Consider the following 16,048-nt stretch of genomic DNA (forward strand, 5'->3'; position numbering starts at 1 on the left):
CCCAGTGCACGGGCTCACTGTCCCGGTGCACTGTCCTGGTGCCCTGTCCTGGTGCCCTGTCCCGGTGCCCGGGCTCACTGTCCTGCTGCCCTGTCCTGCTGCCCTGTCCCGCTGCCCTGTCCCGGTGCCTGGGCTCCCTGTCCCGGTGCCCTGTCCCGGTGCCCGGGCTCACTGCCCCGCTGCCCTGTCCCGGTGCATGGGCTCACCGCCCTGCTGCCCTGTCCCGCTGCCCTGTCCCGGTGCCCGGGCTCCCTGTCCCGGTGCCCTGTCCCGGTGCCCTGTCCCGGTGCACGGGCTCCCTGCCCCGCTGCCCCGTCCCGGTGCCCTGTCCCGGTGCCCGGGCTCACTGTCCTGCTGCCCTGTCCCGGTGCCCGGGCTCCCTGTCCCGGTGCCCTGTCCCGGTGCACGGGCTCCCTGTCCCGCTGCCCCGTCCCGGTGCCCTGTCCCGGTGCCCGGGCTCACTGTCCTGCTGCCCTGTCCCGGTGCCCGGGCTCCCTGTCCCGGTGCCCTGTCCCGGTGCACGGGCTCACTGTCCCGCTGCCCCGTCCCGGTGCCCTGTCCCGGTGCCCGGGCTCCCTGCCCCGCTGCCCCGTCCCGGTGCCCTGTCCCGGTGCCCGGGCTCCCTGCCCCGCTGCCCCGTCCCGCTGCCCTGTCCCGGTGCCCGGGCTCCCTGCCCCGCTGCCCCGTCCCGCTGCCCTGTCCCGGTGCCCGGGCTCCCTGCCCCGCTGCCCTGTCCCGCTGCCCTGTCCCGGTGCCCTGTCCCGGTGCCCGGGCTCCCTGCCCCGCCGCCCCGCCCGCCCCGTGCCGGGTCCCCGCCGCGCTGCAGCTCCGCCCGCAGCCCGCAAGGGGGCGCCGCGGTGGGACCGCCCCTCGCTCCCGCGGGCCGCGGCGCGCGCTCCATCCCTCCAGCAGGGGGCGCGCGCGCAGCGCCTCACCCACTGGCTGCGCCGCGCCGGGAGCGAAGGGGCGGGAAAGGGGCAGTGCGGCCCGTTTCGGAAGCGGAGGGCTGATTGGGCGCGGCGCGGAGGGGCCGCTGGAAGGCGGGCGCTGATTGGTCGCCGCGCTCTCCCCTCACGGAGAGAGAGGCGCAGCGGGGCTGCTGTCGGCGTCGGTGTCGGGGCCGGTGCCGGTGCCATGGAGGAGGCGGGTTGCGGGGCGCAGTTCCGCGCCGCCGTTCAGGTTATCCAAGGGCTGCCCCGGAGCGGTGAGTAGGGGCCGGGAGCGGGGCCGGGGCGCTGCGGCCGCGGCCGCCGCCGCCGCCGCCGCGGCCGCGGCCGCCGCCGCCGCCGCCGCGGCCGCAGCGCCCCGGCCCCGTTCCCGGCTCCGCTGAGGCTGTGTCGCGTCGCAGGTTCGTACCGGCCCTCCTATGAGGAGATGCTGCGTTTCTACAGCTACTACAAGCAGGCGACAGCGGGGCGCTGCCAAGGCCCGAGGCCCGGCTTCTGGGACCCCATCGGCCGGTACAAGTGGTAAGGCTCCCGGGTGCGGGTGGGAGGGTGGCCCACTTCGGGTCCGGTTCACCCCCCTCCTCCCCACCTCACGGCCGCTGTCGCCCGCAGGGATGCCTGGCACAGCCTGGGGAGGATGTCCAAGGAGGAGGCGATGGCGGCTTATGTGGCTGAGATGAAGAAGGTGGCCCAAAAGGTAACGGGGAGGGGGAGAGCAGCTGGGGTCTGCTGCTCGGTGGTGCCCGTCACAAGCTGCGTCCCTCCCCAGGTCATTGACACGGTGCCCATGGATGAGACGACGGAGGAGATGTTTGGGTACTTCGAGCCACTCTATGAGGTGATCCACGACATGCCCCGGCCCCCCGAGGCTTTCTTCAAGAGGAAGGGGGTGAGTGGGAGCTGCTGCACCCCGCTTGTGCCCAGTGCATCCCTCATCTCTGTGCCACACTCTTCTCTCCTGGCACATCACTCCTGCTGTTCCCTGCTTGCTTCTGCACCAGTACGGCCATCACCTCTGGGCTCCGCTCTTCCCCAGGGCACATCCTTCTGCTGCTCCCTGAGGGGTCCCATCTGACTCCCCTGCTGTGGTGCAGCTGCTGCTGAGGTGCTTGTTTGGGCACCACCAAACAAGTGTCTCTTCAAGTGACGCAGGTGTCTCTTCAGTCTGGGCTTTCTCTCTGCAAAACTTTGGGGCGAGAACTTGAGATTTGGCTTCCAAATGCCCCTTGGCCCAAAGCCCTGTACACGGTAGAGCAGGGGATCAGCTCCCATGGAGTGTTGCAGCATGGAGGCTGTGCTTTCTCTTGGCGCTGGCCCACCTCCGGGCAGGGCAGGCTGTGTACAGGGAGTCCGGATCATCTGATGTAAACATCTGGATAGGCCGGCCAGTTTTTGCAGCAGAGTGGATGTGGAGAAGCTGGAGTTGAGAAACGGGATTACTGAGACCACCTTGTGCTAGAAAAGAGTCCTTCCCAGCCCTTTCCATGCCTGTGGCTGCTGCCTCATGCTGGGAGGTGGCTGGGGACCTGTCCCACCCCCAGAGCAGGGCAATCCTCGGTGTATGTGACTTGTGAGAAGCATCCAAGGGAGCAAGGGGCTGGACGTGGTGGTTCAGAAAGGTGTTGGCTGCTGCAGAGTGAACCTGCCGGCTGCACGTCTGGAGGTTTGGCTATGCCGCATCTCCAGTAGATTAGCTCAGCAGCAGATGAGCTTTCAGGGTATATTCGCAGCGGGTGTGTAAACTGCCAGTGCTTTTGCTAATGTTGGAAGAGCGCTGACAAATAGACTCGCTCCCTGCCTGTCCCCAGGCATCTGTCCTGTGTCTGACAGCTACTGTCACCTCCTGCTTCCAACAAGGATGCTGAAAACATGTCTGTAAGGCTTGGCCTCAGGATGGCTGCTCCTTCCTGTGGTACCCAGGCGCTTTCGTTCTCCATTTTGATGCTGGATCCCTTTAGAAGGCAAATAGGCTTAATTTTTCGCTGGAAGGTAAAAGCTGGTTCTAAACTCCTGGTTGTTACCCACTTGGGAATGTCATCCTGTGCTAGTGTCACTTATAAATGACACTGTCACTTAAATCTAAACCTGGTAGCGTCTGTGGAGCAAATGAGCCCAAGGTGCCTGAAACGGTGATTTAAATCACTGAACTTCTTAAGCTGTTGAGTCATTTGTGTTAAAGGTTCTCAAACCCACCTTCAGATTTTGTCCGATTGCAGCTTTTGTTACTGACAATCTAGAGGAGGAAGGTGATTTTAGATGCTCTGGTGGGTGAGAGCCGAGTGTGGCAGGCGCGGGGCCCTCAGCGGCTGTGGAGCTTTTTGGGGCAGAGGTGCTGCGCGGGGGGAGTCCGGGCAGGTTTGGTTTAGTTTATTTACAAAGTCAACACACCGTAAAGTGGCACTTGGAACCCAAATTGGGCGTGGTTTAGGGTCCCAACGGATTTCCAGTCAGTGGTGCTTTCGCCAGCGCCTTGTATGCATAGGCCAAGACTCTGAAGCAACTAGGAACCAGCAATTAAGCCCTTATTACACAGGCCCGATGCTGCTCTGCCAGCCCCATGGGCACAGGGGGGCCAGTGTTGGGGCCAGGCTTGTCCTGGCATGGTGATGTGTGAGGTGATGGGACCCTGCCTGCACCCACCCACCCCTGTGGGTCACAGCACACTGACTGAGGAGCGATTTGGGAACGGTGGCGGTCCCTGAGCAGAGCAGCCCTGGCGCTAACTCCTGTGTGGGGTCGGGGCTGCCCTTGTTCCCCTCAGGGGATTCAGTCACCTGGGCTGGGCCCTGGGGGGTCCCACAGCCGTGGGTCTGCTGTGATGGCGAAGGAAGGTTGGGAATGGGCAGAGATGTGCAGGCAAGGCGCAGGCAGGGCAGCGTTGCTACATACCTGCCTGGCCAGGAGCAGGGAGCAAAGTCCCGAGGACTGCTGGAAACGTGGCTGGGCTTAACCCCGTGGGCTCCGTGGGGCGGTGGGGAGGGCTGGATCCCTGGGTCGCAGCTGCCTCGGGCCCTTTCTGGGGTGCTGCTGCCTGCTGAAAGCCCTCGCAGGCGATGGCGGTGTGCGCTGCCCAGACAAGGTTCTCCCCAGCCAACACTTCTTGCGTTAGGCTCTGTTTGTTACCGTGGGTGCAGCCTGGGCCCTGCCAGGGGACAGTGGCTGTCACCCGTCGGTGTTTACCCAGCTCTTGGCCAGTGCTGATGCCTCTGCCTGCTGCCACAGGGGCTCTGGGGACAGGGACTCCCCTGCGACCCCCGGCTGAGCGAGACAGTCTGCACGGGGTAGACCCTGCTGACCGGTTGAGTTCGTGTTGATTCGTGGGCCATCGGCAAACAGAGCCGGCCCCTCTCCGTCTCTACCAGCCTCTGCGCGTGTCCGGAGGCTGCTGGCCTGCCTGGCAGGAGGGTGGCCCCGCATCCACATGTTCCCCAGCCATGCTGGCAGGGAAGCAGCGCTGACTGCACTGCAAGGATCACCCGCAACGCTTTAATTCTCCTCTGCCCCTTCTCCTCCATGCAGGCAGTCAGGAGCGGATGGCCAACCCCAGCCAGGACGACCCAGCGAGCAGCCCGACTCTGGAGCGCCCCAAAGACACCCTGCCTGGGGAGCAGTGGAACGGGGAGCACATGCCAGGTTGGTCTCCCTGGTATGGCCAGCACCCGGCAGAGACCCCGCGGAGGAGGCACCGGTGATGGGGCTGGGCCTCCATCCGCCCGCTGAGCTGTTGGCTTCAGGCACCTCTGGTCCAACCCTGCTGGTGTTTCAGGCGTTGCCTGAGTCACGGTGAGCTGGAGCTTTTCATGGGTCCAGCTCTCGGCGCCGTTCTCGATGCCGGGGTAACCCTGGGTGTGTTGGTTTGACTCTGTGTTACCCTTACCTGTGCCAAGGGGCCTGATTCTGCTAAACCGCAGTGAGAAGGCGAGGGTGTTTCCCCGTGGGCTGGGAAAATGTCACCCTGGAAGGTCCATGTTCCAGGAGGGGATGTTCTCCCTCAGCTCAAGCCAAGTCTGCCCCTTCCACGGCACTGGCAGCCATGGTGCCAAGCCCCGGCCCTCCCTGCCTGTGCCGTGGCTGACCCCTTCGTCCTGGCTTTTCTTGTACAGCCCCTCACACACTCACCCACCCACCACCGTGTGCCTCCTTCGAGGGCATGCATGGCCTTCCCGGCCCGGAGGGGTCTCTCGCTGTGCGCTGGGCTGGGTAGGGTGCTCCGTGGAGGCGTTCCTCCTGCCGCCGTCCCGGCCCTCCCCCAAGGAGCATATATGGTCACCGAGCGAGCGCCTGCGTCCAGGCTGTGCCCATCCTTGAGTGCGCCTGGGCTGGCAGCATGCGGGGAGCTGGGCAGCGTCCCTGCCTGCGTGGCAGGGCGTGCTGCCACCCCGGTGGCAGTTGGCGCTGTGCGAACGGTACCTGCTCCCTGCCAGAGCAGCTGGGGCCGTGGATCCCGCTGGAGGGGCTCCCCGCTGTGCCGGGGTTTTGGCTGGCTGCCGCGGCAGCCCTCTCCCCAGGTGGGAGCTGCACATGGGCAGAGAAACCCACCCTAAAACGGCACTGTGTCAGGGCATGCCTGCCTGTGAGCAGGGCTCTGCGACACCGTGGGCAAGAGAAGGGGGAATTCGGTCCTTGGACTCACGGCCACGATCCGGGGAGTAGTAACAGAGCCGCTTCCTTCCCCCTCTGTGCCTCAGTCTCCTTCTCCTCCTGCCTCGCCTCGTGCACGCTGACGCTGCCTTCTTGCGGACCTGTTGCCTTGTGGCTGCACTGAGCTTCTGCTGCCCTCCGGACACGGCCGAAATGCCTCTCTGCCCCGCCGGCGCTGCCCGCGGCTGAGCCGTGTGCTTCCCTTCCAGGAGGTGGGCTGGCTCCTGCCGCTGAGGTGCTTGAGGGCAGCCAGGTGACCAGTGACTCCGAGGGGGACGTGTACTGCGATACCCTGGAGCAGATGGAGCCTGAGCAGGTAACGGAGGGCTAGGAAGCGCTGGGGTTCTGCCGCAACACGGTGGAGGCTTTGCCTGCTGCCAGCCCTGCCCTGCCTGCACCGTACAGGCAGATCTCTCCGTATTGTCAGCTCCCCCAGCTCTGCACGGCACTGCCATCCTGGGAGCCCGGTGAGACTCCCAAAACCTACGGGACCACCGGGCTGCACCCCTCTGTGCTTTGTGTCCCTCTTGGAGCCTGGTCCTCGTCACCGAGGGGAGGCTGAGGAGCCCTTGGTGCGCCCCGACACCACCCACAGCCCCCCTCATTCCTGCGGTGTGGCTCCGGTGGGGCACTGATAGACTGCCGGGGCTGAGCGAGGCCAGTAGCCCCAAGCGGGGCTGGTGCGGGCACCCTGCTTGCACGCCTGCCACTTGCTCTCTGCTCCCTGCTACCGGGCAACTCAGCTGCCACCGGCAGCGCTAAGCACTTGAGGCGCTGTGGCGAGGCTCAGTGGATCGGGTGGGCAGCAGGGAGGAAGCTGCGTGGCTGCCTGGCTTCTCCCTGGAGTTCTTTTGCCACCTCAAGCCTGGGCACCTCGCTTCCCTCTGGGGTTCTAGAGCTCTGTAGCCTCCCAAACCGGGCACTGACTGGTGTTGCTGGTGCGATTCGGCTTCGGTCAGCCCCACGTGCCCTCCACCACCAAAAATGCCGCCACAGGGCAGAGGGAGAGACACCACCGCTGCCCTGGCGTCACCTGCCATGCCCCCGCAGCCCCCGGGGAGGGGAGCAGGGGTCTCAGGGCCCTTCTTCTCTCCCCTTGCGCAGGCTGGGCAGCCGCTGGGTCTCTCCCTGAACAGCGTCCAGGCCGGGCCTGAGCCCCCAACGCCCCGCGGCGCTGGGCGGGGAGAGCAGGGTGAAGGCAGAAGACTAGAGGGGAGGAGCAGCGCTGGCCTTGCAGCCCTTGGCTCTGAGAGAGGTGGGTGCAGCGTTTGGCTCCTGCGTGCCTTCCCGCTGCTACCTCCCCACCTCCCGGCAAGCAGGGCCGAACGTCGGGGGGCTGTGTGGGGGCTGAGCGGAGAGGTGAGGGCTGCGACCACCAACAGGGAACAGAGTTTGGCTCCAGCACCCAGGGGTGGGTCGTTCAGTAGCTGCAAGAAGTCCCGAGCGTCCCCTCTCTTCGACCCTTGGTCCCCAAGCAGTTTGGTGTCTTTACCGCTCTAGGATACATCCCCTGTGTTGCCCGTTTCTCACAACGGTGCTAAATTGCCTGAATTTGGAGGATGCTGTGCTGGCTCCTCTCCAGCAGCCGGGCGGGGCGTGCGGATCCCCGGCTGCCTGCGCCCAGCTCCTGCCCGTGGTCCCCGCTGCCAGCATCTTTGCCTGGTGCCTTTGGATGTGGGGGGCGCTGGGGGCGGTGAGCTCTCCCCAGGAGGGGAGTGGGCGAAGCTGGGCCCTGCGTCTCTGGAGGCGCGGGTCCCAGGGACGCCCTGCTCCTGTGGTACCACTCACCTAACGCCACCCGCCGCTGCTGCCGGTGTTTGGGGAGAACCATGCCCCGAGCTGTGCCACTGCGGAGAGGGGACAAGGAGCCTCCTGCCAACCTCTGCGGCTCTCCCGAGACACATCCCAGGGGCCTTTCTGCTCCAGGGTGGCATTGCCGCCCTCACCCGCGGGACGGCAGGGGTGGTGCCGCCGCCTCACCTGGGCACAGCCCACTTGTCTCACCCTTATCTTCCCCCCATTAACGTTTCTGCAAACCCTCCCAGGCTGCTTGACCTTGGGAGTTAACTTGTAACGAGGCCGATAAAGCCGGGCTGGGCTGTCCCCTGGGGTGCCGGCGTGTGCGGGGCCTGGCAGCGAGCCCCTGCCTGTCTCCTTCTCGCAGCACGGATTATCCAGGCTGCAGCCACGCTGGTTTGGGGCCTTTGCTGAGCCCGAGGGCCTGGCAGAGAGGCAGCCGCGCAGGCAAGGCATCCTGCCTGGCATTCAGGATCCCACCTTTGCTGGGTGAAGCGAGGTGACCCACGTGCACCGCTGTGCCCGACGCATCGGCGGGCTGGAGGTCACCCACTGCCACCACCACTGTGCTGGGGGGACATGGTGGCCCATGTCCCCAGGGATGGGCCTGGTGCTGGCTGGTGGAGGAGGATGTGGGCTGCTGGGCTGGGAGCTCCCAGCTCTGCCTGGAGCAGCTGTGGTGCAGGCAGAGCCGGCAGCGTGCGGGCAGTCCGTGGTGGGGTGTGGGCACCTGATGAGATCCATCATTCACCGTTGGGCACCAGTGCACACAGTGGGCCGTGCCAGCCCTGGGTGTCCTCGGGGAGTGCGAGGCAGTGCTCAGCCTGCCCTGCCCGGTCCCCACGGGCAGCCCTGCCATGTGTGCTGCGTGCCTGCCCTGCCGCCTCTGAGCAGCGCCCGTCTTTGTGCCCCGCAGATCTCCGGCTTGCCGGGGGAGAGCAGGACACGGGGAGCGCCCCCGAGCTCGCCCAGGGGCTGCCGGCAGAGCTGGATGCCCACATGGCCGGCATCGTCCGAGCCCTGCAGGATGACATGCGGCGAGTGCTGGAGCGCCTGAGCGAGCTGGAGATGTTCGCCTCCGCGCAGGTACGTGCTGTGCTGCGCGGGGACCTGCCGCATGCTGATGCTGGCTGGCAGGGCCGCGATGCCCGCACCGGTGTAGGCCAGGCCAGCAGGGCTTGGCTCCGGGCCCTGCAAACAGGCAGCCCGGGGTGGCCCTGGTGCAGAGAGACCTCAGGGTTTGGTGACGCATCCCAGCAGGGCAGAGGCTGGTGCTGCTCTGATCCACCCCGAGGTGCAGGCAGGGAGCCAAGGTGCAGGCAGGGAGCTGAGGTGCAGGCAGGGAGCCACTGCCCCCGTCATTCCAATTGCCCCTGGGGTGCCGGCCTGGCTGCGCCGTCCGGATCCTTCGCAGGAGCCCTGAGCAGGCTCGCTTCTGCCCGTTCCCTGCCTCTGACGGGGACGCGGGGGCTGGCAGGGGGACGCCCAGCCCCGCCTGCACCCCAAACCCTCTTCTGTCTTGCAGGGGGACGCAGCTGGGACCCACCCTGGTCAGCCGCTTGCTCCGCAGGTGAGTTGGAGGCGGAGGCGGTGCTGCGTGGGGGCCCTGCCGCCCCACGCTGCCCGCCCTGAGGGGCCCAGCTGCCCGACGGTCCCACGGGGGCCTGGAGATGGGGGGGGGGGTGGCCAGGTCTGGGAAGGGTCCCTCAGCTGGGGAGCAGGTGACATCCCTGGGCACGCATCCCCAGTGTCCAGGCACCAGGGACGACGGTGTTGGTGCAAGATCTCCACAGGATGACGGATGTGACAAGGACTGCCAGGCTGTGACAGCGTCCCACTGCCGCCTGCCTTTCAGCAGAGGGCTGGGGGGAATGTTTGGTCACACCGGTGACACCTTTGTCCCTTTCCCCATGCTGCCTCTCTCTGTCCCCTCGCCAGGCAACGTCCCTGTGGCCCCTGACCGTCTCCCCACACACCCTGCTCTTCCTCGTCACCTGGCCCTTCGTCACCCAGTGGCTGCTGCGCTGCTGGCAGGGCAGGAAGAGGTGACCGCCGCATCACCGCCACATCACCGCCGGCCCCGAGATGGGGCGCGGGACAGCCCCGCCGGGCTGCCGCCACCCCTCCTTCCCCGTCCTGCTTAGCACGAGCCGGGGAAGCGCCACGGGATCGACGAGGGAATCGCCTCACCCAGCCACGGGGTCTCCTGCGGGCCGGGACCCCAGCCCCGAGGGAGGGGGAGCCACCGCGCACCGCTGATTGCCACCGTCACTCTCAGGGTCTCGCCAGCACCGCCGGGATGGCAAAGGGACCGGCCGTCCACGGGGAGCGGGGCGTGGGATCGCCCCTGCGCCCCAAACGGGATCCCGGGGGATCCCCTCGCTACCGCGCACAGATGGACCGGCCGCCCGCCGGCACCGCGGCCCCGGCGCTGGGCGGGTGGGGGGGGACAGCCACCGTCCCCGTCCCCAGAGACCGGTTCCATGGAGTGCTTGAACATCCGAACCTGCCTGAATTAAAGCTGCCTCTTCGGTCCAGCCCCGGCTGCCTGCTGCCCTGCCGCGGGGAGGGGACAGCCGTCACCGGGGCCACCCCACTCCGGCCTGGCCACCCCGCTGTCCCCGCAGTGGGGCAGAGGGACACGGTGGCAGCTGCCTGTCCCTTGCCCTGCCAGCCCTGGCCGTGGCTGCCAGGCGCTGCCAGGTCCCCAGTGCTGGGGGACTGTCCCCAGATCCCACCCACTCCTCCCACGCCGGTTCCTGTCCCCATCTTTAGGGTCCCCACCTCCACGTGAGGCGGGTGGCAGTGCCGCCACGGGGAGGGCAGGTGTGGGCAGCTCCCGGCACCCAGCGCAGGCAGGATCTGGCAGGCCGCTGCCAGCACCACCTCCCACCCCGCTTCAGGTGCCCCAGTGGCGGTGGCTGTCACCAGGGCACCCAGGGGACCCACCGCCCGCCCCGCCTGCCTGCGCTTCCAGACGGGCGGATGGTGGCTTCCAGCCCGTGGGGGGGGGCGGCTGTTGGGGACCCCCAGGACCTCTCCTTGCCCCGGGGCCTGGCGGTGCCACCCCGAGGGTCCCGGCGGTGCCACCCTGGGGGCCGCAGCAGCCGCTTCCCCCAGGGCTTCCCGCCGCGGCCCCGCTGCCATCGGGCTGGGGGGGGGGTCCAGCCGATGTGGGGGGGCTGGGCAGGGCCGGGCCCCCCTGAGCTGCTGCCACACCGGGTGACACAGCCCCCCCGTGAACTGTCCCCCACCCCCTTGGCTACGGATCCCCCATGGACTGGCCCACCCCATCTGCGGGCCCCCGGGTCGTGTCCCCCACAGGGTGGCCCCCCCCATGGCTCTCCCCAGCTGTGGGTCCCCCACGGCCCCCCCAGCCATGTTCCCCCCCCCCAGCCACGGATCCCCCATAGCCCCCCAAGGCCGTGGGGCCCCCAGGGCTGCCCCCCCCCGCCATGGCTCCCCCATAGCCCAGCCCCGCCCCCGGCCGTGGGGCCCCAGGGACCGTGGTGGGGGCGGGGGGACACCGCCGCTGTGGGGGTGGCAGGACCAGGACCAGGACCAGGACCAGGCCCCGGGTCGCCCTTCCCCCCCTCCCCCCACCCCCCGCAGACGCGGGCGGACCCAGGCGTCCGGGAGGGCAGCTCCGGGCCGCCCCTGAAAATAGGGACGCGGTGCCTTTAAGGAGGGACTTCTTTCCTCTCAGGTTTGTTTACATCTCCCTCCGCGCGGCTGCAGCAGCCGCCACACGCAGCGCAGCTCCGGGATTCCTCCGCCCGCCCCCTCCCCCTTCAGCCCCCCCCGCCCCCGCCGGGGCCTCCCGGCCGCCCGGCCCGTGACAGCCCCTCCGGCCTGGGGCCGGGCCGCGGCCGGGGCGGGGGACCGCAGCACACAGCCCGGCGACCCCTCCGCCGTGCGGGGACTCCTTTCGGGCCGCCCCACGGGCTTCGCCGCGGGGGGGCGGGGGCGCTGCCCTCGGCGCGGCCCTGAAGGTCGCGGGGCGCGCGCGGCCCCTCGCACGGGGTCGCCCCTCCGCGCGTGGTACGGCCCGGCCCCGCCCCCTCCCCTCCGGATTGGCGGTGCCGCGCGCAAGTGACGTCCTGCGCCGCCAATCGCGGCCCCCCTCCCGCCGCGGCCAGGGGGCGGGGCCCAGCGGGCGAGCCCGCCCTCCGCGCCCGCCGATTGGCCGCGGGGCGGCACCGCCCGCGTGCGGGGAGCCGTAGCGACGGCGGCGGGCGCGCGGCGGGGCAGCGGCGGGGGCGGGGCACTGCGGGTCCCGGCGTGCCGCGGGGCGGGGCGGGCAGCGCGCCTGCGCGGGGCGGGGCGGGGCGCGCGCGGGTACATAAGGCGGGGGAGCGGGCGGGGAGCGGCAGTCGGGAGCAGGCGGCGGCGGCGGCGGGTGGCGGCGCGGGGGGGGCGCGGCGGGGGGAGGCGGCGGCGGCGCGTGCCATGCGCGCGGGGGGGCGGGCCCGGCGGCGTTAACCCCTCGGCGGCCGGCGGCGGTGACCCCCGGGGCCTCGGCCCCGCGGCATGGCCCGGGCGGCCTGAGCGGGGGCGGGGGGCGGCCCCATGCGGCGCGGGTAGCGCCTGTCCCCGAGGGAGCGGAGCCGAGCGCCATGGCCGACGCGGCGCCCGCCGAACCGGGGCCGGAGCCCCGGTGCGAACCGGAGCCCCGCTGCGAGCCCGAGCCGCGGCCGGAGCCGGAGCCCCAGCCCCAGCCGGAGCCCGAGCGCGGCGAGGCGCCGGCTGCGGACGGGGAGGCCGGGCGGCTGCCGCCCCCCGGGGCGGAGGAGGCGGCGGCGGAGGGCGCGGGCGGCGCCGAGGGGCGGCCGGCGGCGGGCGGAGCGGCGCGTCCCGGCCTGGGCCCGCGGTACCGGTCGTCGGTGGGTCGCACCGAGGAGTGGCCGGTGAAGAAGAAGCACCGCCGGCGGCCGTCGAAGAAGAAGCGGCGCTGGAAGCCCTACTCGAAGCTGAGCTGGGAGGAGAAGCAGCAGTTCGACGAGCGGCAGAGCCTCCGCGCCTCCCGGCTGCGCGCCGAGATGTTCGCCAAGGGGCAGCCGGTGGCTCCCTACAACACCACGCAGTTCCTGATGGAGGACCACGACCAGGAGGAGCCCGACCTGAAAACCGGGCTGTACCCGCGGCGGGCGGCCGCCAAGTCGGACGACACGAGCGAGGAGGATTTCCTGGAGGAGGCGGCGGAGGAGGACGGGGGCAGCGACGGGATGGGGGGGGACGGCAGCGAGTTTCTGCAGAGGGACTTCTCGGAGACCTACGAGCGGTACCATGTGGAGAGCCTGCAGAACATGAGCAAGCAGGAGCTGGTGAAGGAGTACCTGGAGCTGGAGAAGTGCCTCTCCCGCATGGAGGAGGAGAACAACCGGCTGAGGATGGAGAGCAAAAAACACGGGGGGGAAACGGCGGAGACGGCGCGGGTGCGGCAGCTGGAGCTGGAGGTGGACAGGTTGCGAGCCGAGAACCTGCAGCTGCTGAAGGAGAAGGACCTGCCCCGGCAGGAGAAAGGCCCCTGCAAGCTGGGGGAGTGACACTGGGGGGCGCGGGGGGCTTTTTACGGGGGGGGGGGGGGGGGACGGGGGAAGGGGGGGGGGGACCCACACGTTCGGGCCAGGCATCTGCACGGAGGCGCCGCGGACCCCTCTTTGAGGGGACCGGGGTGCAGCTGGGGCGCGGGGGGCCCGGGCGCTACCGAGGCCTCCCCCCTTCTCTGGGTGGCTGTGATGGGGTGGGGGGGGGGGTCGATGTATTGGTGATATTGGGTTTATGATTTTTTTTTTTTTGTGTCTAAACCAAAAAAAAAAAAAAAGATCCCCAGGAAAGCTGTAAATTGGCCAAAACTGACTATAAAAAAAAAAAACTATAGAGGTCTAATAAATTTAATTACTTGTAACTGTAACTGTTCTGGTGTGATTTCTAGAAAATATTCAGAATGGCATTCCCGAGCGGAATACATTTTGAATTATTTTCATGATGTTATAACTGGTCTATGGTGTTGATTAAAATTACCTGTCGTTTCCCACTTAACCCCCTTTGGTATTTCTTTTTTCCCCACTTACTTTCAATTCTCATCCTGCTCAATGAGCTGAAATAGTTTTAAAAATACCTGGCAGAGGGATAACAGCTCTGAGTATCATGTGCCTAATGGACACTGCTTACACCTCTCTTGTCTATTAATAAGCTAAAGAATATTTGTTTGCCTCAAGGCTTGCTCAAACTTAACTCTTGTTTCCTCCCAGGTCTGTAGGAACCCAGGTCAGTTAACTGAAATCTGGGCAAAAACTGCCTAAAAACGTACTTTAAGCTACAAGTGAGGGGAAAAAACTTAAAAGTTTTGGAGCAGCCCAGGGAAAAGTTTTGGTAGTCAGCACTTGGCCTCTGAAATGGCTGACGAGGAGGGATCGGTGGAAGGCGAACGCGACGGCTCAACCTTTTCCTTCCCTGCTGCCGTACCTGAGAGGGGAAGGAGAAGAAGAAAGGAGGAGAAGCTCCAGGCAGCTGCGTGGTCTGGGGGGCTTTTTGGGGGGAAAACAGGTAAATCAGAGGGCAAAGTAATGGAGGGGCCCGAGGCTGCTCTGGCTCGTGCTGTGGTGTAATCGAAGGCCATCGGGCTCAAAACTGGGAGCGTGCGTTAATGAAACTTGTACCTGGCGAGCCAGGGGATCAGCTGGGGTAACCCCCCCCCCCCCAGGCTGCAGCAGGGGAAAACCAGCTGTTCATGAAAAAACGGAGGGGCTGAGATCTCGGGGAGGGGGAGACGAAGGTGTCCCCAGCCCCGCTCTGCTGGGAGCGGGCAGGTTTGGATGAAATTGGGGGGTTTAAAAGCGGCTGCGGCCGAGGGGCTCGGCTTTAAGGATCACGCTAGATTTTTAACACGAGCCTGGCAAAAAGCGATCTGCTCTGGGGCGTACGCTGGCATCGATGGGGAGGGAAAAAAAGGAAACTATTCGAGGGCTACTTGCTCAAGAGCCCAGTAGCTGCCCGCGCTCCCTTCCCCTCTGCCATGACATCATCCGGCAGAGCCAGCGCCCGGTGCGGCTGCGGAGGGAGGCACCGCCGCGGGGCCCCGAGCCAGACCGGCGGCAAGGCACAGCGAGAGGTAACGAGTTAATCAGGATCTCGCTGGCTGGGAAGAGCGGCGCCGAACCCCGAGTCCTCCTCGTTCATCCCGGGCGCTCCTTTCCAGCGATTTCTTTCCCCGAACAGAGCGATTCCCTCTCTGTATCCGTGCTGCCCGTGATTTTCGTTTTCTTCTGGGGCAGGACAACCGCAGGCACCGACTCTGGCGCTGGGTGCTACGCTTCACGAGTACCACAAAATGTCATTCTTAGCACCTAGTGAATGCGAAAAAGTTAATGCAAGGAAATATTACTAGTCAAACGTAGCACGATGGTTGTCACAGGGTGATGGCTGTTACCAAGTTCAGCGCACCCACGGGGCTTGCCCTCCATCTACTTACCCCAAACTTGCTACATTTAACTCCTAGGAATAAATCATTTGATTTCTCTGCAAATGCTTTAACAAATAGAACTTTAAAAAAGCCCCTAAAAGTACCGTAACGATCAACTCTCCAACCTGCTTTGACTCCACCAACTTTTCCTACTTTAATCCGGGCTCTGTTTTAATGAAAATGAGTCTTCCTACAAACCAGGTTCCCCTCGATCCCCACTTCAGGAGGTGTTTAAGAACGGCACGTCTCCTCGCAAAGGCTCATTCCAGCTCCCACGTCCAAACCTCCTGGCAGGCACGGACTGACGGCATTTGGGGACCTTTGAAACCTCCGAGTGGATCAGTAACGGACGGGGAGCTTGTCTGCACTTCGCCTCCCCGTCCGACGGGAGAGCTCGCCTGCCTGAGCCTCCCCGCAAGCTCGGGAGCCAGGCTCGGAGCCGGTCCGGAGGAGATGAGCTCAACTGCAGCTCAACTGTGTGAGAGGAACAAATAAAATCTTAGAGATCGCCAGAGATAAAGGTGCCGCAGCGCTGGCTGTGATGTGGTATCAAAGGGCAGCAATTAGTCCCTCCTGACAAGAAGGCAGCGCGCTGTCTTAACTAGTTGAGGGCAAGTACCTCCCTGGAGGGCAAGGCAGCCGCGCCTGCCAAACCTTTGAAGCACATCCCTTCTCTCGCTGCCACCACTTTGGTCTTTCCCGGGTTGTTTGAGCCAACTGGCCTTTATTCCGGCTCCTCCGGTGAGCCCAGGAACGCCGCTGGCATGGCAGCACCCCTCCGATCTCCCCGAACGGGCTGCGCCTCGGCACAGAGCCCGTGGCGGCAGGAATCTGCCTGTCGGAGCTCCTGCCCGTCCCGACTGCGGGGCCGAGCAGTAGGAAGAGGCCGGCCGCCGCTCCGCCGGCTGCGGGAGGACACCACCGACGCCGGCTTTGTGGCAATCAGCTTCAGAAACACGGGGCGTAGAGAGACCCTCTTGGCTAAAGGGCTTTCAAAGTTCCTCCCCTCGCAAGGGTTTCCCACTTGCTGAGGAAAGGACTGCATTTCTGTCCCGACAAGAGGCAGAAATTACTGCGCTAACGCAAAAGAAAAGGGGACTAAAACATCCCACCTGCGGTTACGGCCATTCTTCTTTGACGCAGGGGCGAAGCGGCGTAAGGACAGACCAGTTCCCTGAAAACACTGCTGGCTGCAAGC

The 16,048-nt window shown here is 66.3% G+C and overlaps 2 protein-coding genes across 2 annotated transcripts; both read left to right on the plus strand.

Annotated features, from left to right (window-relative positions):
* The first annotated feature begins 1,134 nt into the window (after positions 1-1,134).
* ACBD4 (acyl-CoA binding domain containing 4) lies at positions 1,135-9,913 on the plus strand. Its single transcript, XM_050911830.1, has 11 exons — positions 1,135-1,204; positions 1,349-1,469; positions 1,560-1,644; positions 1,717-1,836; positions 2,526-2,568; positions 4,509-4,580; positions 5,798-5,904; positions 6,693-6,843; positions 8,302-8,471; positions 8,911-8,955; positions 9,324-9,913. The coding sequence occupies exons 1-11, from the start codon at positions 1,135-1,137 to the stop codon at positions 9,432-9,434; spliced, it is 1,095 nt and encodes a 364-aa protein (XP_050767787.1). The 3' UTR covers positions 9,435-9,913.
* Positions 9,914-11,915: 2,002 nt separating this feature from the next.
* On the plus strand, positions 11,916-12,942 carry HEXIM1 (HEXIM P-TEFb complex subunit 1). Its single transcript, XM_050911829.1, has one exon. It carries the CDS (start codon positions 12,002-12,004, stop codon positions 12,929-12,931), a length of 930 nt encoding a protein of 309 aa, XP_050767786.1. The 5' UTR covers positions 11,916-12,001; the 3' UTR covers positions 12,932-12,942.
* Positions 12,943-16,048: the final 3,106 nt, after the last annotated feature.

This window comes from Gymnogyps californianus, chromosome 28 (genome assembly GCF_018139145.2).
Source record: "Gymnogyps californianus isolate 813 chromosome 28, ASM1813914v2, whole genome shotgun sequence".
NCBI lineage: Eukaryota > Metazoa > Chordata > Aves > Accipitriformes > Cathartidae > Gymnogyps > Gymnogyps californianus.

Coding starts and splice junctions, on each gene's coding strand:
- ACBD4 (XM_050911830.1), top strand. CDS start 1,135: ATGGAGGAGGCGGGTTGCGGGGCGCAGTTCCGCGCCGCCGTTCAGGTT. Junction 1,837..2,525: donor CTTTCTTCAAGAGGAAGGGG/GTGAGTGGGAGC, acceptor ACTTGTGAGAAG/CATCCAAGGGAGCAAGGGGC. Junction 2,569..4,508: donor ACGTGGTGGTTCAGAAAGGT/GTTGGCTGCTGC, acceptor AGGACGACCCAG/CGAGCAGCCCGACTCTGGAG.
- HEXIM1 (XM_050911829.1), top strand. CDS start 12,002: ATGGCCGACGCGGCGCCCGCCGAACCGGGGCCGGAGCCCCGGTGCGAA.